This window comes from Gigantopelta aegis, chromosome 4, assembly GCF_016097555.1.
Source record: "Gigantopelta aegis isolate Gae_Host chromosome 4, Gae_host_genome, whole genome shotgun sequence".
NCBI lineage: Eukaryota > Metazoa > Mollusca > Gastropoda > Neomphalida > Peltospiridae > Gigantopelta > Gigantopelta aegis.
Genome location: NC_054702.1, coordinates 32,782,570 through 32,808,493, shown reverse-complemented (window position 1 = coordinate 32,808,493; position 25,924 = coordinate 32,782,570). Strand labels below are relative to the sequence as shown.

The 25,924-nt window shown below is 37.1% G+C and overlaps 2 protein-coding genes across 6 annotated transcripts in view; one reads left to right on the top strand and one right to left on the bottom strand.

Annotated features, from left to right (window-relative positions):
* Nucleotides 1-11,963, bottom strand: part of LOC121370407 (adenosine 3'-phospho 5'-phosphosulfate transporter 1-like) — a 30,789-nt gene extending 18,826 nt beyond the window's left edge. For 2 of the 5 annotated variants that reach the window (XM_041495609.1, XM_041495613.1), the window contains exons 1-2: nt 11,831-11,963; nt 8,919-9,045 (exon numbers count right to left, since the gene is read on the bottom strand). Coding sequence is in view for 2 of the 5 variants with exons in the window: in XM_041495613.1 (XP_041351547.1) it covers nt 8,919-8,941 (23 nt within the window). In the remaining 3 variants the exon portion in view is untranslated. Of the gene's footprint in view, nt 1-2,686; nt 2,767-8,918; nt 9,046-10,617; nt 10,733-11,708; nt 11,807-11,830 lie in introns of those variants that run through there. The other 3 variants (XM_041495611.1, XM_041495608.1, XM_041495610.1) reach the window with 3 other exon arrangements.
* A 6,201-nt stretch (nt 11,964-18,164) lies between these two features.
* Nucleotides 18,165-25,199, top strand: LOC121372024 (uncharacterized protein DDB_G0283357-like). Its single transcript, XM_041498269.1, has 2 exons — nt 18,165-18,319; nt 24,471-25,199. Exons 1-2 carry the CDS (start codon nt 18,250-18,252, stop codon nt 25,010-25,012), a joined length of 612 nt encoding a protein of 203 aa, XP_041354203.1. The 5' UTR covers nt 18,165-18,249; the 3' UTR covers nt 25,013-25,199.
* The last annotated feature ends 725 nt before the right edge of the window (nt 25,200-25,924 follow it).

The following is a 25,924-nucleotide window of genomic DNA, read 5'->3' as shown; positions in this document are numbered from 1 at the left end:
TAGAAACTGTGTCAAAGTGTACAAAATATAGGATCAACTTTCAAACCTACATGTGTATATCCACTTAGTATGACACATATGGTCTGCTTTATTTGTTACTACATACCCTCAAATTATTTTCTAACATGAAGGAAGGAAGGAAGGAAATGTTTTATTTAACGACGCACTCAACACATTTTATTTACGGTTATATGGCATCAAACATATGGTTAAGGACCACACAGATATTGAAAGAGGAAACCCGCTGTCGCCACTTCATGAGCTACTCTTTTCGATTAGCAGCAAGGGATCTTTTATATGCAACATCCCACAGACAGGATAGTACATACCACAGCCTTTGTTAACCAGTTGTGGAGCACTGGCTGGAACAAGAAATAGCACAATGGGTCCACCGACGGGGTTCATTCCTAGACGGACCGCGCATCAAGCGAACGCTTTACCACTGGACTACGTCCCGCCCCTTTCTAAAACGAAGCCTGAGGGAGAGAGAGAGAAATAAAGCTTGCTGCTGTCATACAGGCTACTCTTATTAAAACAAGCATTCTTAGAGCTCTGCTAAACCAATACATGTACATGTCCACTACCGGGCCTAACAAATTTATCTGGAACAGTACATGATAAAGCTATACACAAAGGTTCAGCTCAATATCTTGAGATGTTGTTAAAAAAAAAAGAGTCTGAAAACTAATTTTTTTATCTCCTTAGTTCAAGGGCCATAACACTGTCAACAAGAGTACCGGTGACGTACATGATACGCCCTTCTGGAGTTTGATGGAAAACCACAGATATTAATGAATATGTTACGGGTATGATTCAATTCTAATTATGACCTAGTAATTGTATGTGACACACCACCATCCCAAGTTGTTCCTACATGTGAGGTTTGATGGTCCTGTATGTATCTGTATGCAAGATATAGTCTGGACAAGGCTTTTCTGTTATGTGCAGTAGACCATGGAAACTAGGTCACAGTGACCTAGTAATAGTATGTGACACACCACCACACCAAGTTATTCCTACATGTGAGGTTTGATGGTCCTGTATGCATCTGTAACAGTATGCAAGATATGGTCCGGACAAGAAAAAGTTAACAGACAAACAACACCATACCATAATACGACCCAACATAGATGAGTATATAAAAATGGGTAAATCACCATGAAAATCAAACATGATGTGTAACAGTACACGACAAAGCTATTCACAAAGATTCAGCTCAATATCTTTGAGCATTGTGGGAAAAAAAATGTCTGGAAAACAAATGTTTGTATCTACCAAGTTCAAGGGCCATAATTCAGTCAAAAATGGGTAAATCGCCACTGAAGTCAAACTTGGCAAAGGACAGACAGACAGACGGACACAAAACCTGAAGTCCCCAGTCCCCTCCAGTTGAACCGGTAGACTAAACAGGGGGATCTTTTTTATGCAGGACAGTACGAATACTGTTACAAATATGTACCACAGCTTTTGAGGTACAAATCATGGGACACGGTTTAGGATGGGGGGGGGGGGGGGGGGGGGGGGCTGAATTCACCATGGGTGATTAATCTTGTAAACCACTGTATTCTTGCGAGTGCTCTACAACTGAGCTACATCCCGCTCTTTGGAACGACACCTTTACAGACAAAATCTACGAAAGTCAGGGTACAAGTTCCGGAAATCTTTTTAATGACAATTTAAGATTATTAATATTTAACATTAAAAACAAAATTCAAGAAACTAATTTATGAAATATAATTTATAGTCATAAAGTTTATCATTTGGGTAGTATATGTACATTATCTATATGTATATAATTAATTGGGACACAACATTAATATTTATCTTTTCAAAATGCAGACTAGTTAATACCAATAATCCAACAAATAGTTCAATACCCATAAATATTTGATCTTTGAAAAGAATATTATTTTAAAATATGTTCATAAATAAATTAATATTTAATTAATAATAAATCAATTAGTAATATGTATTTTAGTAGTAAAGTTCTGTGATACAACCTAATACATGAATATGCATAATGAATTACACACTGATGATTCACATACCTAAATACAAACACACACACAAATGCACACACTTTACCATTCATGTGTTCACATACTAATACTGTGACATACACATCAGATGTACTCACATAATACACACACAAAAAGAGGTACTCAAACACACACACTTTACCATTCATGTGTTCAAACATGCACACCAAACATATGTATGCACACCAAACATATGTACACACACACACACACACACACTCTCTCTCTTTCTCTCTCTCTCATATAAACACACACACACACACACACACTCTCTCACACACACACACCCACACACTCACACACACACCTGCAGATGTACACACATACATACATACATACATACATAAAGATATACACATATACATAAAGATATACACATATACATAAAGACATACACATATACAGACACATGAAAACACACCTGTACACACACACACACACACAAGCATACACACACAAACACACACACACACATAAAGACATACACATATACAGACATACACGTAGATATACACACATACCTAAATACACAAACATGTACAGACACATACAAACACACCTGTAGATATACACATACATAAAGACATAAACATATACACACAAACACCCACACCGATTAATGATTACCCATTTAAACAAATGATTACCCAACTGAACCAGACTAACAAACATTTCCCATCTACAAGTAACTGCTATATATTTAAGCAAACCCTTCCACGTCACCAAGCCATGCTGTAAGCTTTACTACTGACTAAACATGATACCAGGTAAATAGCCTCCAGCATTAATATATATATACATGTACACGTGTACCGGTGACTGTCACTACACATGCATCACTGTCTGTTGACCAGAGATATTTCAATCCAGTAACATGTGTGTCTACAGATTAGTACATGCAATGTGCAATATAATATGAATAATACAGGACTCAGTATAACAACTAATACTTGTAGGAAATACATTTCATTTTGTGATATATAATAAAACCAATATAATACATTTCATTTTGTGATATATAATAAAACCAATATAATACATTTCATTTTGTGATATATAATAAAACCAAGTAATATAATGATGTTTAAACATTTTGCGCATACATTTAATGAAAAATGGCTTAACTATCATGCTCACAAATTGTTATATAGGACTTTATGTAATACATGTTTGTTCAAAATTTATACGTTTTCCTCCAGTATCCATGTCATAAATCCATTTAATATTTTGCAGTATTACCTCAGCCGTCACTCATAACTGAGAAAATATTTAAGTTTTTCAGTGAGAAATATTATACATTGGTCTAACCGTTAGACTAATGTACAATACTATTAGACAATTTGATGTTTATAAACCAATGATCATGTCGGTACTAAAGATAACGCCATCACGATTTGGCAAACACACAAAATGATGATACAGAGTTTAAAGAGTTTGTGTTCACAGCCTTCAGTTTTCATTGTTAAATTTGTAATAAAATGTTATTTTAATACAATTCATTCTAGATTTTTTAGACAAAATAAATAGAACTTTGGTTTTTTAATATTATCAGTGAACATGATTGAAATACAGAGTTATGGCAATATTCAGAACAATGTGTAAAGTGGTTTACATCATTTCTATATAACACCCTTATGAAAAAGTAGGACAAACGTAGGAATGAAAATATACAAAAAGTAGGACAAAAATAGGAAAATAGAAGCAAAAAGTAGGACAAAAGTAGGAAAATAGAAGCAAAAAGTAGGACAAAAGTAGGCCTGAAATACATGTAGTATGTTGCAACATTATTCAAGCTCATACTGAGTAAGCGAATCTGTTACCGGTAAATCCACTGTTGTACACTGTATTAAAAAAATTCCTATAACTATTGATTTTTATAATAACACAAGCAATATGCACACTTTAACAGTAATTCACAACATTTTGAAACTGTGTGCGGCAAAGTAAAACAAAAGTCGGATAAAGTGGGAAAAACTAGGTATTTTGAAGAAAAGGTAGGTAAAATAGAAAAAAGAAAAACAAAGTCGAAAAAAGTAGGAAAAGTAGGATCTCTGGACAGCCTGTATAAATGTACATTTGCATATATTAAAAATAAAAGGATTTTGGAGAAAAAAGAAATAGAATAACAAACTTGATACCAGTTATTATTAGCCTAATAAGTTGAAAAAATGCAGAGTATGGTATCTGCATAATACAGTACTTGGTAAAGAGTTCACCTGCTGCATGGTCAATCTAAAATCAATCCTCATCAGTGGGATTATTGGGATTTTTTCTTGCAGGGTTTTTGCTAGAGGGTGAAATCAGTATGGCGCCATACCCAATTTTTTTTGCAGATTTTAATTATTTTTAAGTTGGCATTTTGACAAAATTAATGACTCTTATCATTACTGTATTTTCTTAACCCTAACCCTAACCCTAACCCCCTACACACATTGTAAATATTCAGTTTCATAGTGCAATACCCAAAAATGTATTTGTGGTAGAAATACCGTCGTGATCCAGCAAGTGCTCCACAACTGGTGTAACAGGCTATGGTTTATACTATCTTGTCTGTGGTATGCATATGGTACATATAAAAGATCTCTTGCTGCTAACTGAAAAGAGTAGCCTGTGGTGTGGCAAAAGCAGGTTTTCTCTCATTATCTGCGAGGTCCTTAACCATATGTCCAATGTCATATAACCATAACGAAAATGTGCCAAGTCTCAGTGTCATTAAATAAAACATTAAATTCTTTCTTTCATTTTAAAATGCAATCAAATGTGTTTCATTACTGTCGATAACTATTCTATTACTGTTAGTGTTATGTATTAGTTTTATATGTTGAGAAATTGATACATGTACATGCTAAATTTTTTTAAATACTTTGTTGAATCAAATGTTTTACATGTGTATTCTGGCATAAAAAAAAACAACTTTCTGTTGATCACCTGTTTCCTAGGTGTTTTTTTTTTACCGTGGAACAGGGATTGGTGCATCAAAAAAGGAAAAAGAAACTGTAATGTACAGGTAAAATATGTTATTTACGGTGGGGAATACGTGTTACGACGTCAGCTTCAGAAGGACGTTTGACATCAGCCTGGGGATGATGTCACTAACTTTTGGGGTTGAGCGGTTTGGAAAGTAAATAGAAAACAGCTGTTCTTACCTGCAGGGTAATGAATCAATTCAATTGAGTTTATTAAGAAAACGATACATTGTCCAGGCGAGACCTGAGGAAATTAATGATTTATCATTTACAATATAGGCCTACAGTGGTTTATTTTTATTTCTCCATAGACTACGTTTTTATACTAGTCTACGAGTTACTTTATAATTCTGCTGTAGAGATATTAATAATTATAACCAATAAATGTAACTTAATTATAAACAGTGAGTGTTATTCTATCCATTCAGAATTATTGGTAAACTGTGGGTGGGTGGTTTGATGGCGAGAGAAACCCACAACGCTACCTGTAGATATTTATAACCTCCCTCATACCCCTAAACTGTCACAGAAACCAAACACACAAAGACAATTCTTTTGAAGCTTGAGTGACCGCTGGGCATAATAAACAAGTTACTATCATATTTATGTCCCGAGTGAAATAATTTTCATTTGTCACAAGCTTTAGCCAGTGAGAAGAAAATTCTGCCAAATTACCTGAACTGTTTAGGTTCGAAGGATCCTACAGGTCATTTTAGGTTACTGTATTAGTTTTGTAAATATTCCTTTCCATTTTAACTAATATTTTCATTTTAAAATATTATTTTTCATGAATACACACTTGCTAGGTCAGTGGTTTCTAACAGAGAAGTCAATGTAGTAGCCTACTAGCCTTACACCTTCTCGGTGAGCATTAAAATTTGCATATGGTGGGATTTTGAACCAAGATGAGAAAAACCCAGAACAACTGAGGCCTTACAGTTATACTCTGTACCTAAGTATACTGGCTTCTCATCACTAACATTTGGAAGTAGAATATTGGCTGCTGTTATTTTTGTTTTAAATAACAGTACAAAAGAAATATGTCCTGCTGAAGAAGAAAAATATGGTCTGCTGGAAATACATGTAGGACAGCATTGAATGTGGGGAGACTTTGGAATGGAGTGTGAAAAATTGGTATCTCTTGTATGTATTTTACAGCAATGTGGAATTGAAATATAATCATAAACTAAACAGCAGATCTATGAGATAATCGTATATACATCGGTCTCTTGAAAAATAACATGCTATTTTTTCTGAAAGGGGTGGGGGAGGGTTACCAGGTTATTTCCCCTGCTAGATCTAAAAAATTTACTGCTTTTCACAGACCACTATTTCGAACTGTGTTCTTCTGACAGCTTGTTCAAGTACATGTGTAATTATGATTTTCTATGATCAAGGAAAAATGGACAGAATCACAGAATTCGGAAACTGAATTCTCCATTTTTACAGGGGTTTATTTTTCAACATACAATTTTTTAAATCATGCTCAAACTCAATTAACATTTATTATGTTTTGACATGCATTTACTATAGAACCTGCAAAGAACCGAGGTCTTCCTGTTCATTGTACACTTGCTTGGTTTAGATATGGAACATAATATGTGAATGTGTACCAGTTACGAACATACTTGTATAGTGAAATGGTTTTAACTTCAAATAAAGATATGGGTAAAGGAAGGAAGAAAATGTTTTAACAATGCACTCAACACATTTTATTTTACGGTTATATGGCATCAGACATATGGTTAAGGACCACACAGATATTGAGAGAAGAAACCTGCTGTCACCACTTCAAAGACTACTCTTTTCGATTAGCAGCAAGGGATCTTTTATATGCACCATCCCACAGAAAGGATAGTACATACCATGGCCTTTGTTACACCAGTTGTGGAGCACTGGCTGGAATGAAAAATAGCCCAATGGGTCCACTGACAGGGATCAAACCTAGAAGATATGGGTAATGTATTTAATTTTAGTTCTGATTACACAACAGTCTATTTATTTGTGATACTGTCTATTTTGATGTGGGCTGGGGGGGGGGGGGGTTTATTGGGGGGGGGGGGTCTTACTCTAGTTGGTCATTCACTAAATCACGCTAATAACGTCATTCAGATTCATAAAACTTCACATGTATCCATTATAATAAATTTGTATCAGAGAATTTAACATTATTTGTATCAAAAACTAAAATGATCGCTTGACATTAATTGGAAACTAGAAAAACAGTAAACGAAAATTTGGAATTTGTCAATGGGAAACCGAATTTTCCTAAATCTCAAACAGAAAGTGATCCTCTCTAACCTCTACAAACACGTAATAACTGGAAGGTTTTACTTTGTTATATTAGTAATAGAGAGAAAAAGGAAAGGGAAATTTGTTTAACGACACCTCAGCATAGTTTAAATATTTTGCCAAAATCAGATAACTGTTTGAGAAAGTCACTATCCCTCAAAGAAGCTTTGGTTAGTGCCCTGTGTATTATAGTAATACAGTTGATAATTTTCACTAGCCCAGACCAAAGATTCACTAGCCAGAACCGAGGTCTAGTTGATCTGTAGATGTTATTTAAAAAGTTTGTTTAAAAAAAAAATTCATTACTGAAATCTGGAATGATTAATCTTGGATTAAGTATTTCTTAGTACATGTATTGCTGGAAGAAAGGTCTACTGTAATGTCTGCAACAAGCTATTGTGGTATCATTGTTTTGGCTTCCTTTGTAACATAAAAACGTTCAATGCATATTAATTTTGTGTAAAAATATCATCCTTGTATGGGTACTTTATTAAAACAAATCATATACTGGACAAGTGAAAATATTGTCGGACAAACAGATTTTTAGATGTACCTGTACTTTTCCGGTAAACTAGTAAAAACTTCTGCTTCTATTCATTGTCAAGTTCCAAATTATACTGATTGTTCCTTAAAATTAGATTTGTGGGCCTTAGGAGTTAGCAATTTAAAGACTACCACTTGCCGATCACTCGTACCAAATATGAAAGTTATCCGTAAAAAGAATAAGTTAAATAGTATTAATAGTAACTAGAAAAAGTGTTAACTTTAGTTCCAAATGATCTTGACCTTGCCTTGGGATAAGTTAAGATACTACACATTGATGTATAGTCTTTGAGAAGAAATCTGTTAAATATTTCCATTAGTAGAAAGGAATCTTTTATATGCTGCACCATCTCACAGACAGGAAAGCATACATCATGACCTTTTATATACCAGTCATGATGCAGTGGCTAGAATGAGAAAATTCAAGTGGACCACTGCTGGGTATCAATCCTGACCTCGTATATCTTAGATGCTTTTGGCTGACTGTGTATGCTATGGGCCAACCCCTCTTTCCTGGTTGGTATTTAAAGACTTGAAAAGTCGGCTATTCGAGAACCATGTGACAAGAGACTTATCTCATTTGATGTTGTGTACACAAAAAGAAAGGTGCAGAAAAAGTGAAAGGGGGCAGTAAGACCACTGATAATACTTCAAGTGACACAGGGCTTATAAAATGGGGCGTCTTATATGTGAATGGTAAATGTAAAACATATTAAAACATAGGGGGTCAGGTTATTTAAAGGTGCATTGTAATTTGTATAGTCTACAAAATGTGGTACTTAGAACTATGTTCCCTTATTTCTTTCCATCAGTATATTAACATTCTCACAAGTGTATAAACCATATACTAGGAGAAGGTTATTGCCAAATTAAGGCTGGTTAAAAATATACTTGGCAAAATCAAAAATTTTAACATACAGTTTTAGAGGGAGGAATATGAGCTACGAAAAAAACATATATGCTTTGTACACTCATGAAAATGTTGACAGTTATAAACGGACCTGTAGTACAATGTAAATGTGGCAACCTGTATTACACACGTAAACATATTTAAAAATATTTAAAAACGACAACTCACTGTCTGATTCTATTTCTATCCATTTCACCACTGGTCAACGAAGTCAATCACGAGAAAACACCAGTCGGATTTTTGGTATTTGACTGGTGCATGTCAGACTCTACCCAAGACAACCAATATACATGTACTGAAAAATAAAAATTAATTCAGATCTGTATACCACACAAATAGTCAATGTACATGCAGCAATGTCGACTTAATTAATCAATTTAAAAAGAGTAACTGTATAAATGTATAGTAACAGGGCTCACCCTATATGTTGAAAGAAAGAAAGAAATGTTTTATTTAACGACGCACTCAACACATTTTATTTACGGCTATATGGCGTCAGACATATGGTTACGGACCACACAGATTTTGATAGGAAACCCGCTGTCACCACTACATGGGCTACTCTTCCGATTAGCAGCAACGGATCTTTTATTTGCGCTTCCCACAGGCAGGATAGCACAATCTCTGGGCCTTTGTTGAACCAGTTATGGATCACTGGTCGGTGCAAGTGGTTTACCCCTACCCATTGAGCCTTGCGGAGCACTCACTCAGGGTTTGGAGTCGGTATTTGGATTAAAAATCCCATGCCTCGACTGGGATCCGAACCCAGTACCTACCAGCCTGTAGACCGATGGCCTACCACGACACCACCAAAGCCGGTCCTATATGTTGAAAGACAATTACTAATTATTATACAAAGTGGCTTTAACATTTTATCTTTGGCTAATAAAATATTCCTTAAATTAATCACATTTTAATAATTTTCAAGGCTAAAAAAAAAAAAAATTCCAGGGAGAGCCCTGTATTAAATCATAATTTCATAAATAAATGACTGATGTTTTGAAGGCCATCAATAATGTACATAAACAGTTATCAATATATCTTTTGTAATTTTCAGAAAAACGGTGAATTTTTTTTATCAGTTTGTTTTGTTTAACGACACCACTAGAGCACATTGATTTATTAATCATCAGCTATTGGATGTCAAACATTCGGTAATTTTTGACACAGTCTTAGAGAGGAAACCAGTTACATTTTTCCATTAGTAGCAAGGGATCTTTATATGCACTATCCCACACAGGATAACACATACCATGGCCTTTGGTATACCAGTCGTGATGCACTTGCTATAGCAAGAAATAGTCCAATGGGCCCACAGACAGGGATAGATCCTAAACAGACTGCACATCAAGCCAGCGCTTTACCACTGGGCTATGCCCCACCCTAATAAAATTGAACTAGTTGTATTGCAGATATAGGTTTTTGCACATTTTTATGGAATGAACTGAATGTTGATGAAACGTTTTAATGGAAATAACCAATATTGGATATATTCAGTCAAGGTCTCATTTAATTTTGTACTATTTACAAATATTTCAAGATAACCAGAGTTATATGCCCTTAGTTACATTTTATAAGTTTAAAATTTGCAAAAAATTTCATAAATAAATATTAATGAATAAATTTAAATGACAGTATTAAAACAATCTCCTGCTGCTAGCATATGTGCAAAAATAGATAATTCCCAAGACATGGTTAGCTCTGGCAGTCACCAAATTTGCCAACTGCGAATTTTTAAAACAATTAGCAAATTTTATTTTTATTTGGCGAATAAATTCACATAATACTAATAGTTACTTAGAAAATAACTGGGTTTTTGCAATTATGGAAGTTTAAATATGATGATTTGGAAAAATATTCTGCTCACCCACAGCTAGCCTTGAAAGAACATACACTTTATCCAAGTTTTAAGTCTAAGCCATATTCTTGTTCATTCAACAGGGTTTGCTGCAACAGATCATTTCTCAGTTTGGATCACTTATTTTTCACATGAACTGACTGGAATATATTTGATATGACATATTGCTTAATGTTCTTCATTTTTTTTACATACACAGAACTGTACTCTGTACTCAGACAGATCCACAGAGGGTCACAAGAGTCGTATGCACTTTTTAATTATTTAAAAAAAACTCACAGTGACAATACACAATACTAAATTTCCATGAAAAGGTGTGTCTGACTCCAGTCCAAGTATCTATATTTCAAACGGATGGACTTTCCTTTTGCACTGTCACTAACTCTATTATAAGTATTTAAAATGTTCTTTATACGCGACAGGGCAAGACTTCCGAACGTTATAGTATTCAGGCTTAGGTCTAGGCAGGGGTTTCCCCAGAGGCATATGGCGTAGGGGGCCACTACGTCTCAGGTTTGTAAGTAAGTGCTTTGGCATCATGTAAGGGCCTTAAATCAATTGCCTCTATGCTTTAATTGGCTATATGTGACAATCAACCTAACAGTACACAGGTATTCATACTTCTAATAAGTGAAGCATGTCCTTCATACCTAATTAGGTACAAGGCCCTCAACATCTTTTCTTTTAACAGTCAATTACTAATTGTCATAGACAAAAAAGCTGGCACTTGCTTTTGTGTTAAACTGAAAAAGAAAATGTAAGCGCCTTAAAAATATCCTCGGGAAAGGTCTGCTAGGGTTAGGGTTAGTGATAGTACATGTATAATCATGCATGCTGGAACGTTCGGAAGTCTTTCCCGTGACAGTGCCAAAGGAAAGTTCTACCCCCTTTACTAAATGCTTGAATGCTTTATTGTTACCCTAACGTAGTTTGGGGCATCGGTAGCAAACTATTGCAGTATTGGCTACAAAGTCTCATTCAGTCATTGATTTATCTTGTCAAAATTGTTATTGGTTAATTGAAAACCATGACACCGACATCACAAAATTTGCCGTGATTTCAGTGCTTGAAAACAAAGTCAAATTAAATTATTTTCTCACCATATTAAAGGAAAAACTATCTATTGACAAAAGCACTGGGAAGACTGTCAAACACATTCGTGGCAAAACAAACTAGACCGTTAACCCATCAATCTTCTTTTTTTTAATCTGTTACGCTTTACCTGATTTCTTCCGATGTAAATCCCACCTTCAGCACTGATTTTCTGAGTTAGAAGTGCAGGGGTCCTGTACATGTTATTAACAATTATTTTAGACCATGTAAAACGTAACATCAAAATACAGAGGTGTTATAAACAGGGGGGGGGGGGTGGCAGAACTCTTCCAACTCTGAAAGTAATGCACTGCCCCCCCCCCAAGTTGAAATTCAAATTAATATGTTGCCGCCCTTCCTGTCGATGTCGCCGCCCTTCCTGTCGATGTTGTGCCGACTAACACGTCATCTATTTTTTTCTTTTCTTTATGAAACGATCGAGTACCTTGCCAACATGAGTGCATGCTCATCAACAGTTACAGTGTAGTGCCCTTTTTAACTTTTACTATTTTAAGTGTATTTTCCTGATGAGAACCGGGCCTATCAATGCTGTCATTTTAATATTCGTAGTAGCTCAAGCTGGATTGTAATCATTTGTAATATGTACGGTACAGAATGATTTAAATAGCGGCAACATTCAATTTAAAGTACCACCAGAAATACTTTATATATCCAGATATTAATATTCTAAGCAAGGAAATGTAATATTACAATAGCTACAGTCACGAATGCCCAGGCGCGTGTGCAGGGGAAGCGTTTCGGTGGTCGAACTCTGCATCCCCACCCCCTGCAATTGTCAAAACAAATTTCAATTTATTTTCCGGGGGAGCATGCTCCCCCCCCCCCCCCCCCACACACACACACACCACTCCGTATAAATTCACTCGCCACAGTCGGGACCCATCCTTGCACACGCGCCTGCATTGCCCAATTTAGATATTTGATTATAATCGATCATTTTTTTCTAATATCAGTCAATCTGTAGAGTGGCTAAAGTTTCTTATACATCCCCATTCTGAGGATATGGCTACTGTCACTTACAGTTTTGAATATTTTCTATTTCGACAACCTATTGATCGTAAAAGTTAAAAGTTAAAGTTTGTTTTACCACTTGAGCGCAGTGATTTCTTAATAATCGACTATTGGATGTCAAACTTTTGGTAATTTTGACATATAGTCTTAGACTGGAACCCCGCTACATTTATCTGTTAGTAGCAAGGGATCTTTTATATGCACCATCCTACAGAGAAGGTACTACGGCCTTTAATATACCAGTTAAAGGCATACTGTCACGGATTTAAGAACCTTATTTCTCTAAAAATGGATAATAAATAAACATTACATTAATTGTTGGAAAACAAATCTACCTATCGCATCACTTTAACTGAACCATGATGGAATGAAATCAATGTCAATCTTCTCGGCAATTTTAGTTTTTGAATTATTATGGACCATTGCCATAATTCAATTATTTTTTTACAAAATATCATTAATAAATGGAGTATGGTGGTTATGAAGATGGTTGAATGAAGTACATTTAGGGACAAATCAAATAATTTTTGTTCAGGTAATACTTTGTTAGACCATTAAATAGGTCAGTGGTCTGTGACAATATGCCTTTAACTCTGTGCTGCACTGGCTAAAACGAGAAATAGCCCAATGGGCCCACCGACGTGGATCGACCCTAAACCAATACCACAAACCTTGAATTTGGTCATTTTCCAGTTCATTCATCCCATCAATAACCTTACATGCCAGTATAAGTATTAGCAGGGATTTGAGAATGGGTTTGAAAAAAAGAAGAAGATGAAAATGTAAATTAGTAAATGAGTTTGACTACTTAAGGGGGGGGGGGGGAGGGATCTGTGAAAATTGGACTGCATTTCTTGCAATCTAATGTGGTTTCACATTATAAATGTTTAGTTTAATTCTTCCAAATCATATTTAATTTTACATGAATATTTATTATAATTTATAATGTTTGATACAGGATTTATAATTTATAAAACATTTATCATTTATAATAAACATTAAACTCTCTGCAAATGATATTTTTTGTTCAAAAGTTATTTGCATAATACAAGTCAGTAGGCAATATACTTACATTTTAAAATTAAACATTCATCATACTTGAAAGAAGCGAACTATAACAGACCAAGTAACACAATCAAGTTAGCTTAAGTGTCTTTTAGTTTTTACAGTTTACATAATGAATCCGTCACATTTGGAGGCCCAAATTAAAAACTAAAAACAAAAACAAACAAACAACCACTATAATTCAAAGAAAACGTTAATTAATCTTTTTCCTCTTTGCAAGGTTATGGCTATAATTTAGCATAGCAGTCTCCGATTCACTATCAACTGAATCTTTAAATGTTCTCTTTGAGATTGATTATGATAGAGCTTGGTGCATGTACAGACATTTCCTTTCGGATTCCACGCTAATGCTGATGAATAGCTTTACTCTGACTTCAGTGGACTTGGTTTGAGTTTGGAGTTTTCCTTCTCCTAGAAGGGTTTCCTTACTAGGATTCTGAGCCTTTCCAGGCTAGTTTTGATTTTGGAGTTTGCTTCTCCTAGACAGCTGTCTTTCTTGACTCACGTCCTCTGTCTGTCTGTTCCATATTAGTCTAGTATCTACGCTTTGTTCAGTCCAGCTGGCATAGCTCTCCGTGTCACTGAGACATGCAAGCTACCTCACCACGTCAAGGAATAGACCATGAGATAGTCTTTGAGATTGGCTTTGCACATGATGGAATCACAATGCTAAAACTACTCTCCACTATTGGTCCATGGAAACAGGAAATAACACCGTTGACATCTGGCGTAAGAAGAGGATATCTTTGCCAATCGCAGATCCAGTTTCTCATCATGGCAAGCAAGTGGTCCAGACAAGTGGTCATCCACAATGTAGGCCCTGGCATCTATGTAAGTCATCCAGATCTTCTGTATCAACGATGTTGGTAACCGTGATGGATGCTGGTTTATATAATGCTGTATAATGGTACGCTACCTCACCACTGGATCAAGGGTTGGCATGTCTTTCAGTAATGGTTTGTTACTAGGCATCTTGGACAAGATGGAGACACAGCATTTAACATAATCTTCTTTTCGTTTTTTCCATAAACTGACAGCGTTTGTGCATATAAAAGATCCCTTGCTACTAATGGAAAAATGTAGCGGGTTTTCTCTTTAAAACTGTATGTCAAGATAACCAAATGTTTGACATCCAATAACATATGATTAAAAATCAATGTACTCTATTGGTGTCATTAAACAAAACAAACTTTAACTTTTATCAACAATATATTCAAAAAGTTGTGCATGGTAACAAATATGAGCATCAATATCTATTTTTGACCCTCTCATTACTGCACACGAGTCCATCAGTATAAACATAAGATGAGTCCAGGGAATGTTCTTGGTCACAAACAATCTGCCAAAAGCTTCAATAAGTGTCCCACTGTCAACTTTTATGACTGCAATAGAATCAAAGTGATGAATTACTACTTTCTGTTGGTCAAGGCAGAAATAACTTAACATAATGCCCAAGACACGGTGGTTATTCTTAATAATTATAGAAGAAGAAACCCGACATTCACATCCGAAAGGAAAGGAATGATATAGTTGTTTAATGACACCAACACATTTTAAATATTAAGAGTTTGACATATGATTATTTAGACATATGTAGTTAAGTAAATGTGGGAAAGTAACACAGGATCGTTTATATGCACTTTCTGTAGACAGGGCAGTATGTACATACCACGTAGTACGGTCTTGTGATGCAGTCGTACGGCACTTCATGGTTGGGACAAGAAAAACTTGCTGCCGTCGTGGGTGATCGATTCCGCGACCCATCGTTCACGGTCACCCTCCCAACCATATCTAAAACCTGCTGACTCAAGGTTAATGCAGCTTCATATAAAAGCTGCAATTACACAAGCTATAGTGGTTGAGTTGGTAAAAAAAAGTATAATTTGAACTTCGCTTAAAAAGTTTGACAAACTTTATGAATCGGAATTGGAACTCTTTTTTTTACATGCTTATATAACGCAAAGTTCTCAAACACGTCCATCACGGGCTTAGCCTCTGACATCGGCAGTGAACTGTAACACATTCTACTCATGTCTGGAACAAAAATCTTAAGTCCAAAAATAAACTTTGATGGCTCGGCCGGAAATGTTTAAGGTGATTTGAGCAATTTAGACGGGCTGCCAAAATAAAGTGCGTCGGACTATAAATACCAAAAAAATAAAAAAAATAAAAAATAAACATAAGTTTTTGAACTGGAGCCGAAATGTTTTTGAAGTCCTACTAGGCCCTTACTTGGAGGCAAAGGTTCATTGGAAAAGTGGCGCTAAGGCGAACTTGGGAACTGCCGCACGTCCAGCTGTGGAAGGGTTCGCCGGAAACTCGGTGATGCTAGTGATCCAGCGAAATAGGGGTAATCCTTGCCCATGATCAACTTGATTATCCCGTGGAGAGTGGCGTTGTCCATTTCCGGCACTAGGAGTCCCTGGTTGTATGTTCCCTTTCACCGCTTGGTTAGGCAAATGACTTCTACTCCGTGCTGGAGCGCGATGTAGCCCAATGGTAAAGCGTTCGCTTGATGCGCGGTCGATCTAGGATCGATCCCCGTCGGTGGTCCCATTGAGCTATTTCTCGTTCCAGCCAGTGCTCCACAACTGGTGTAATTGTCCTGTCTGTGGGATCGCTGGTGTTGGTCGCGTCCGTCTGAAGTAATGACATGTTTGTACCGTACTCTGAGCTTGGGGGCGCAAAGAGTGTGTGCCCCCTGGTCTTCCGGGCTGGTCGCAAGGCAGGGTGGTACCCTTACGCTTCGCAACCGCTCCTTGCCGGGCTTCCGACTCAATAGGAGAAGTCTTCCGAGGGGACGGAGGTCTCGCTGGAGTTGACGTCCAAGGTAGTGATACGGGCCTGGCCGGCGTTTCCATCGCCGCAGTACTGAGATCCTTGGCTAGCGGTCTCGGCTTGTTGAACTTGGGTCCAGCAAACTTGGCAGGTCGGGGCGAGGGCGGCGACGCAGACGATATAGCTGCCAGTTTAGGTTTCCCTTGTGCCGCCCCTGGCGTGCGCATCCTCTTCCTAATCCTTCGTGTCTTTTTCGGTTGGCCATACACCAAAGTCACGGTCGCCAGTGACTCGATGTAGGCTACGCGGTAGGCCTATTTTAACAAACTCCCAAATTATGAGACCATCGCCCCCCAAGCACCCCCACCCCCGCGCCATGAGGAGATCAAGAGCGAACAAGACAGCGTATTGCTCAATCGAGATCATGCATGAATGGTACTTGATGAATAAATCTTAAATGTATAGCATTTAATCATAAAATAACAGTTCGAAAAGCATATCTTCCTACATAATTCCAACATTACCCAAATAATTATATAACCCAAATGCTTCCTTGGAAGTATTGTCTATTTGATGTGAAAAATAAATTTATACATATTGAATATAGCGATTAATAAATAAGCACCCGAAGCAGGGTGGGGGGTGGGGGGGTGGGGGGTGGGAGATTATGAAGACTATGTACATCCCCCGTTTCAAATTTTAATTAACACAGGCGTGTGTGAATGGGGGTTCTGGGGTCGATCCCCCTATTCCTGCTCAAAGCGCATTTTCGTTTTTTTTTTTAATGTATTTTCCATGCATCATGATTTGACACCCTCCCGAAATATTGCTCGTCACAGAATAGATCCCACCCAACATAAATTCCCGCACAAGCCTATAATATATTGCCAACCCCTACCCACCCCAGTTGCTGTCATCGTCCGAAGCCTATGTGGATTAGAATGCCTGTGTATTCTCGGCACATACACCTCATCTATCTGAGCTGTATGTCCTGTCTTCCCTAGAAACGTATGTTGTAAAGTCGTGTAATTTAACTGTATAGGCGTGTCAAATTAGGCAAATTATACAGTATGATTAGCAATACATACAATTCCTTTTTTAAATCCTGATAGTATTCAAAACAGTTATTAAAAAGAAACGGACACACGAAAACCCCATACACCAATAAACCTACAAGGAAGGAAGGGAATGTTTTATTTAACGACGCACTCAACACATGTTATTTACGGTTATATGGCGTCGGACATATGGTGAAGGACCACACAGAAATTGGAAGAGGAAACCCGCTGTCGCCACTTCATGGGCTACTCTTTTTTCGATTAGCAGCAAGGGATCTGTTATATGCACCATCCCACAGACAGGATAGCACATACCACGGCCTTTGATATACCAGTCGTGGTGCACTGGCTGGAGCCCAATGGGCCCACCGACGGGGATCCATCTGTGACCGACAGCGCATCAAGCTAACGCTTTACCACTGGACTACGTGCCGCCCTTAACAAACCTACAGAACCAAAGTTTTCTCCAATTACCCCGAGGAAAGTCTACGACCAGAGTAGCTCACCGATAACTAAAGAAATTACAAATAACTTGGGCGTTTTACGTTTTGCTCAGATTTTTTCAAGACCTGTGGCAGTAAACTGTATGCTAGATTGAAAACAACGGCTTCCAGACATGAAGGAACTGGCGCTTCTTGCACTTCTCGTTCTGGCCATTTCTGTTTTGGCAGATTCGTCGGGTTCAGGTAAACTACTTAAATAGAATTAGTTACTTGTTAAACAGTTCAATGTAGTTAACACATGCAGCAACGTAGTATTACTAGTTACTTCGTAAATAGTAAAACGTAGTATACTACACCTGTAATAACTTGATGTTATATAGATACTTGAACTTAGTTAACACCTTCAGGCGGTGATACGTCAAATAATTCATGGTATATGTTTATATTAGTGCTTAAATTTGAATTTAGTACTATCTGTCGATACATGGATCTACAGTGGCGGATTTAGAAAATAATAAGAGGGGTTGACTGGGTTGGGATGGAGTGAACCGGCGGGGGCTGAGCCATGGTGAAGGTTCCGGGGACAAAGCCCCCTGAAGTTTCAGCATTGTGGACATTTTAGAGCCTTATTTCACTGATTTCCGAGGATCTAATTTCGAATTAATAATTCCATAAAGTTGATAAATTTGTTGCCGTTTTCCTGATTCACAACAAAATATTATATCGAAAACCATTTAATTGTGTCATCAATGTAAGCCATACTCAGTTCAGTCAATTGTACACCTGATTGACAACAGGGCGATGCATATTATTTTCGCTAACGGAATGGCTTTATTAGCATCTTCCTGAACAAAACTTTGAAGTAACGGTATACGTTTGGAATGAACATTGTTCAGGAAGGGAAGGGGTGGCTAGCCACCCTATTCACCCCCTCCTGGATCCGCCACTGATCTAGGTGTTGGAAGATGCCAGCATTGAGGAGGATTGGTGGCAGTTATATAACGTAGTTTACACCTGTAGTATCTTAAAATTATAGTCACTTGAAAATAGTTAACACTTTCAGGAGGTGATAAGGGAAGCCGTTTTTAGCTGGTATATTTTAGGGACGGTCCATAAATATCGATGTGCTTCACAATCCGAACAATGTTCAGAAGGGGGGGGGGGGGGAGGTGGCAAAAGCCATGTTCGGATTGCTTTTCAGGTAAAACATCGGTCCATCGAAGGTCAATGTTTCTTACAATTCGAAACGCGGGAGGGGGTAAACGCCATGTTCTGATTGCTTTTCAGGCCATAACATCGGTATTTTGGGGGCTAGTTTTTGCGGCGGCGCTCTCTACAATTGTACAATAAAAGTCATCTTGTAGTACACATTATATCAATGTTTTTATGTTAGGATTAGGGGAGGGGGGATGAGGGGGTCAAACCCAATCCTAACATTGTTAGGATTATGAAAACCACTGACATTTATGGACAGTCCCTTAGTGCTTATGGTCAAATCTAACTATTAACTGTAATGTAGTAATAACATAGCTAAGTATTGAAGATGCCAGACATGGGGAGGGTAAAAAAAAAAAAAATGGTTTAATTTACGACGCACTCAACACATTTTATTTACGGTTATATGGCGTCAGACATATGGTTAAGGACCACACCGATATTGAGAAAGGAAAGCCGCTGTCGCCACTTCATGGGCTACTCTTTTTGATCACCAGCAAGGGATCTTTTATATGCACCATCCCACAGACTGGGTAGTACATACCACGGTCTTTGATATACCAGTCGTGGTGCACTGGCTGGAACGAGAAATAGCCCAATGGGCCCACCGATGGGGATCGATCCCACACCGACCGCGCATCGAGCGTGCGCCTTACCACTGGACTACGTCCCGCCACTGTCGTGGGGAGGGTGTAGTGGCAGTTTTTATCTGCTTTTTAATTGGCTTTGTAAGGCATACACAATCTTCATTTACTCCCCTACTTCCGACGCTTATATTTGTGTGGATTCATTTCATGATTCTCGTCTCTTCTTGCAGTCTGCTGTCTCTTCATCCATTGTAATTGCTTTTTTTCTTGCTTTTTTGCAAATATTTCTGTGCACTTTATTTTTCATTGTTGTTTAACTTCCTTATTGTCATACCCATTGAGTTTTTGTGATTTAAAATGAAAAAACCAGAAGAAGTTTGTTTTGTTTAATGACATCATTAGAACACAATGATTAATTAATCATCGTCTATAATCCAATAATTAGATGCGAAACATTTTGTAATCTTCAAAGGAAACCGGCTACATTTGTTTTCCATAAATAGCAAGCGATCTTTCATAGTCATTTTCCCACAAACAGGGCAGTACATATCACGACATTTGATATACTAGTTCTGGAACACTGGTTTTCACGGGCAAAAACAACCACAAAATAGTTCCACTGAGGGGGTTCGACCCTTGGACCTAAGCAGTTCAGGCGAGCGCTAGATACCAAATGAACCAGATCCCGCCCCGATTTAATAAATGTTTGACGACACCACTAGCACATCGATTTAAATGAAATGTAACTACGATAGTATTCAATATTGTACAATGTAGCATCATTATAGTGCAGTGTTTCGTTTCAGAACGTTACTTGTACATACATCTTAACAAACCACTCAAACCACTCTTAAAAAAGATTATTAGACGCGTTTGCTGCCATTGTTTCTTGTTAACAGACGTTTTTTAACGACTAAAATTGAGAATTGAAAATTTTCATAAACCATTTGTGAGTTACGCAAAACAAAATTCAGGTAATTTATAAACCATTTTGTTTTTAGCGCAACTTGTCATAATGCCCTGAATAAGACAGCCAAAAAGTGGATTAATATAATTTCGCGAGCGACGCATGAACGAAACGGTCGTTCTCATATTTACAGAGAATTAAAATACATTTTCTTGTTTATACTATAAATGTCGTCACAATGGCAGCAAATTCAGGATAGGTTCTTTAAAAATTGTTAATTTGATATATTTATTTTGGAATTGAATACAGTGGTTAAAATTGCTAATTTATTTTAAACATGGTGTGCGAGCGCGCATTTGTGTGTGTGTGTGTGTGTGTGTGTGTGCGTGTGTATGTATGTTTGTGGTGTCAGACGATGACAGTAACTGGATGGGGTCTGCTATATATAGGAAGCCAGTGCCCCCCCCCCCCACCCCCCACCCCTTTCTCTCATCCGCGTTTCCGACGCCTATGGGTTGTGTATGTGTATGCACGTATGTGCGAGTATATGTGTGTGTGTATGAGTATGTTTGTTAATTATTCGTGAGTGTGAATGGCATATTTTTATTAACATAAATATGACCAAAAGTTCAAACATTACAATGTTTTCAGACGTCTGTTTCAGCTATTCGAAAAATGCTTTTCATCACTTTTGCTTGTTTATTTTGCTTGTTTTAGCGCAGAACATTACTACGTAAACATTTATCCATTTCCAACGCAGGCCCGTTATCTTTACAAAGGAATAACAGAAAGCGTTTAACTTCTGACAGATAAGTCTGATAGGAATCAGATAACTGCACTCCCTGTTTATAGGGCAGTCGCGATTTATGTCCAAAACCTCAGATAACATACTTTGGCTTTCATGTTTTGTCTTGTGCGATGGAATTTCTTACAGAAGAGAAGCAAATGTTTGTAATTGAACCAAAATGTTAAAAGATAATAGAAGTTCAAGGAAATGGCGTAACATTCCTAGAAATCCGAAGAGAAAAGATATATTTGGTGACAGAAATGAGGTACCGTACAATCTTTTAAAGCCCAGCAAGATTTAATTTTTAAAATATGTTTAAAACATTTAAAATATATATACTTACCTTGATGTTTTGTATTGTATTATACCTGTTCCTCACTGCTATTTAAACTGTGGTACATGTATTACTTTTTCTTTCTTTTTTTTAAATTTCTAATTTTGAGAGTACTGCTAAAGCAATACATGTCCCCTACAGGGCCCAACAATTATTCGTATCTCCCAAATTCAAGGACCATAACTTTGAAAAGTGAGTAAATCACCACTAAACTTCAACTTGATTTGTAAAGCTATATACAAACGATAAACCTATATGCAACATTTCATCTTGATATCTCCAGGCATTGCAACAAACGACTTTGTTTTCACATCTCCTAAGTTCAAGGGCTATAACTCCCTTAAAAAATTGGTAAATCGCCATGAAAGTCAAACTTGATCTGTAACGGTACGCGATAAACATATACACAAAATCTCAGCTCAATATCTAAAGGTTTTCTGAAAAAAACAAAGTCCGGAAAACAAATTTTGACATCTCCTAAGTTCGACCGCCATAACTCCGTTAAAAATTGGTAAATCGCCATGAAAGTCAAACTTGATCTGTAACAGTACATAATAAACATATAAACGAAATTTTAGCTCAATATCTAAAGGTCTTCAGAAAAAAAAGTCCGGAAAACACATTTTCACATCTCCTAAGTTCAAGGGCCATAACTGTGTCAACAATAGGTAAATCGCCATGAAAATCAAACTTGATCTGTAACAGTACGTGATAAACATATACACAAAATATCAGCTCAATATCTATAGGTCTTCTGAAAAAAAGTCCTGAAAACAAATGTTCACATCTCCTAAGTTCAAGGGCCATAACTCCGTCAAAAATGGGTAAATCGTCATGAAAGTCAAATTTGATCTGTAACAGTACATGACGAAACTATATACAAAATTTCAGCTCAATATCTCAAAGCCTTCTGCAAAAAACATCCGGAAAATATGCGGGGCAGGCGGACTGACGGACGGAGATGAAACCAATAGTCCCCTCCGGTTGGACCGGTAGGGGACTAATTACTCATATCCATTTACTAAGTTTTGTTCGACGCCAAATAACCTATGTGTATTTTGTGCTGGGGGTGTTGTCATTCATTCATTCATTCCAAGAAGGGAGAAGCTTCTAGAACTGACTCTAAACAGATTAAACTTTGTGTACCCTTAAAACATTAGAAGTCTAAATATTAGCTAGTTAAGTCAATAGCACAGAAGCTTACAAGGACATATAAACTTTATGGAACTCGTTTTAGGAATTGTATATATTCTGATTGACAAAACAGCTATCGCAATCAAAATCGTATCTGCATGAGACAGTCATTTTATGCTAGTCTCAGACTACCAACTGTCACAATGAAGTTGGCCAACTCGTCGATCTCTTGACTTCTGCGACTGTTCAGTTGCTAATAACAATCCGAGCACTCTTACAACTCGATTCTTGTCGTATACAACTTCCACGATCGATTAGTTGTTAATCTGAGTGCTCTCGTCGTAAGTTGGGAATGGGGAAATTACAACGTAACTGTCTAGTTGACAAAACTCCGTCATGACAGTTGATAGTCTCAACCTAGCATTACGCAAACATTTGCGGAAACCCGCCTTAATATTTCATAAGCCTTACTGGACCCCCCTCCCCCCCCCCCCCCCCCCACCCGACTTGGGATACGGGGTAGAGGAGTGTGCTTTTCCCCGACTGTGAAATACAATTCTACTCCTAAATATGTTCATATCGACGGGGGTGTTGGTGTAGTCAGGTTGTATTTTTCACTAGTCTTGCTTTGTTAGAGTTCCTGCATACTAACTGTAATCAATTACATGTAGCAAACTTAGCTGATGACGCCAATCATTGGCCTCGAGGATTATATTACATAACACTGTTTTATTGGAGGTGTTTTCCACAGACTCTGAATGACCGTGGTACCTTCCAAAAAACAACCTGGCTTGTTTATTTTCTTGAACAACTAACCTTGTTTACTCGGTGTTGTGTTACAAAACGTTTTATCAGCACACTTTGTTATACTCCGCAGATGCGCGATTCTCGGTCGGCAGAATACTAAATCGATTCGCTGTTTTGGGGTTATATCTAGATATAACACTTACACAAGGACAGGGTGATGAATTCAAGAAATGCAAATACATGTACAGGCTTATATATTTGCTATGAAGTTGTAGTTGTATAAAGACGTTTAAATTTCTTTTAATTTTTTTTTTTTTTTTTTTAAGATAGTATGGTAGATCGTGCCCGTTATATTCTTACAACTCGTCGTTTAAAACGTATCAAACTTGTTTTCGCTTCCAAACTGTTTTGTAACATCATGCAGACTATTTCTCCTCTGTCAGTTTTCAATGAAATTTCAGTTTGTTTTGTCCAGTTTATATCTATCTATAATTTTTCCTTCCTACTTTCTTTCCTTGTCTGCATTTTTATTTGTTTAGACCGTAAGTTGCCAATATCACTATTGTTTGAGATATAAAATATGTAAATTTTGTTTAACTTTTCTTATGATATAGCAAAACGTTATTTAACATAGGCTTAGTAAAAAAATACGAAAATCTAAGCAGCACTAATTTGCATTGCAGGAACACACAACGGCTCGGAACAAGAGGATATTTCAAACACTGGTAGTCTTAACACGCAAAACTCCAATCCTGGTAGTCTAGACACGCAAAACTCCAATACTGGTAGTCTAGACTCGCAAAACTCCAACACCGGTAGTCTAGACACGCAAAACTCCACAACTGTAGAACCGGGAAACACTGCACAGCAAACGAACAACGCTAGCAGCCGACCCAGACCGCGACAAAGACCGCGACAAAGACAAAATAACAGACACAAATGGCGTCACTGGCGAAGAAACAGACATCGTGGCAATACGGCAGCAACCAGACATACCTCAAGTAGGAACCAGGAAAATAATTCAAGTTTTGGACAAACTAGGAATTCGCCTTTTCAGGATGCACAGACGGCACACAATTTTCTGACCAGCAATCTTCAAACTCGGGTGACAAGAAATGAACGAACACGTGAAAACAGAGCGCTGAATGCCGATATGGCTGAAACTATGTGTGAAGTTTTCAACAAACATTTTTACCCGAACGCTCTTGGTGGACGGTGTCTTTAAAAATTTGACATTCGGTTTTCAGTGTTCATCGGTCCTTAGACAACGACTAGCGTCACCATTTAGAAGAAAGAGAGAGAAAAAAAAACCCAACCCAAGAACGATTATTATTTACTCTGATGACAAAATTATTAATCTGTAAAATAATTCATTAAACAGTATGAATACATTCATCATGCCAAAAATAAAATGGCTTTATTTATTTTTGTCTTAATTTATTTTAAAGTGACAAAATGGCACAGGTTTGGTGAAAATTATCCGAAAATCAGTAGTTGAAGGCAAATAAAAACTATATCAGAATCGGAGATGAACTGACCTGCTTACTGACCAACCAAAATTGTGTTATATGAAGTGTGTTTTACTGGTAATTAAACGCTGAAATAAACACAATATGAGCTACCTGTATCATACATGTATGTGCACACTAAACACAGTTTGCCAACACTGTTAGAGCCTTTTTAAAGGTCCTATGTCAAAGTTGAAACTACAATATATTTCGTTATTTCCACATTTATTTGTAATAACTAACTACAAATTACTTAATCCCACAAATAATCTTTTTATAATTAACTCAAGAATGTTTTTAAAAGTCTTATACTGGACAGGAGGGGGGTTTCCCCGAATAATTTGTGGATAAATATAGCATGGTCACCATCTTTTGTTTCTTTGGGAGTTGTTTGCAAATAATTATACCAAAAACGTAGTCTGTTGAATGAGTACACATAAAACAGTGATGTCACTAGTTAAAGGGACATAACCTAGTTTTTAAATATTAAGGCATATTTTTGACTATTATAACCATTTTTGACAACTGAAATCATACTTTACTTAGATTTTATAGTTTAGATTATCAATTTCTGTGCATTCGAAGTGTTTTTGGTCATCCTGGTGTATTTAACGTCGCAAAATGTATTT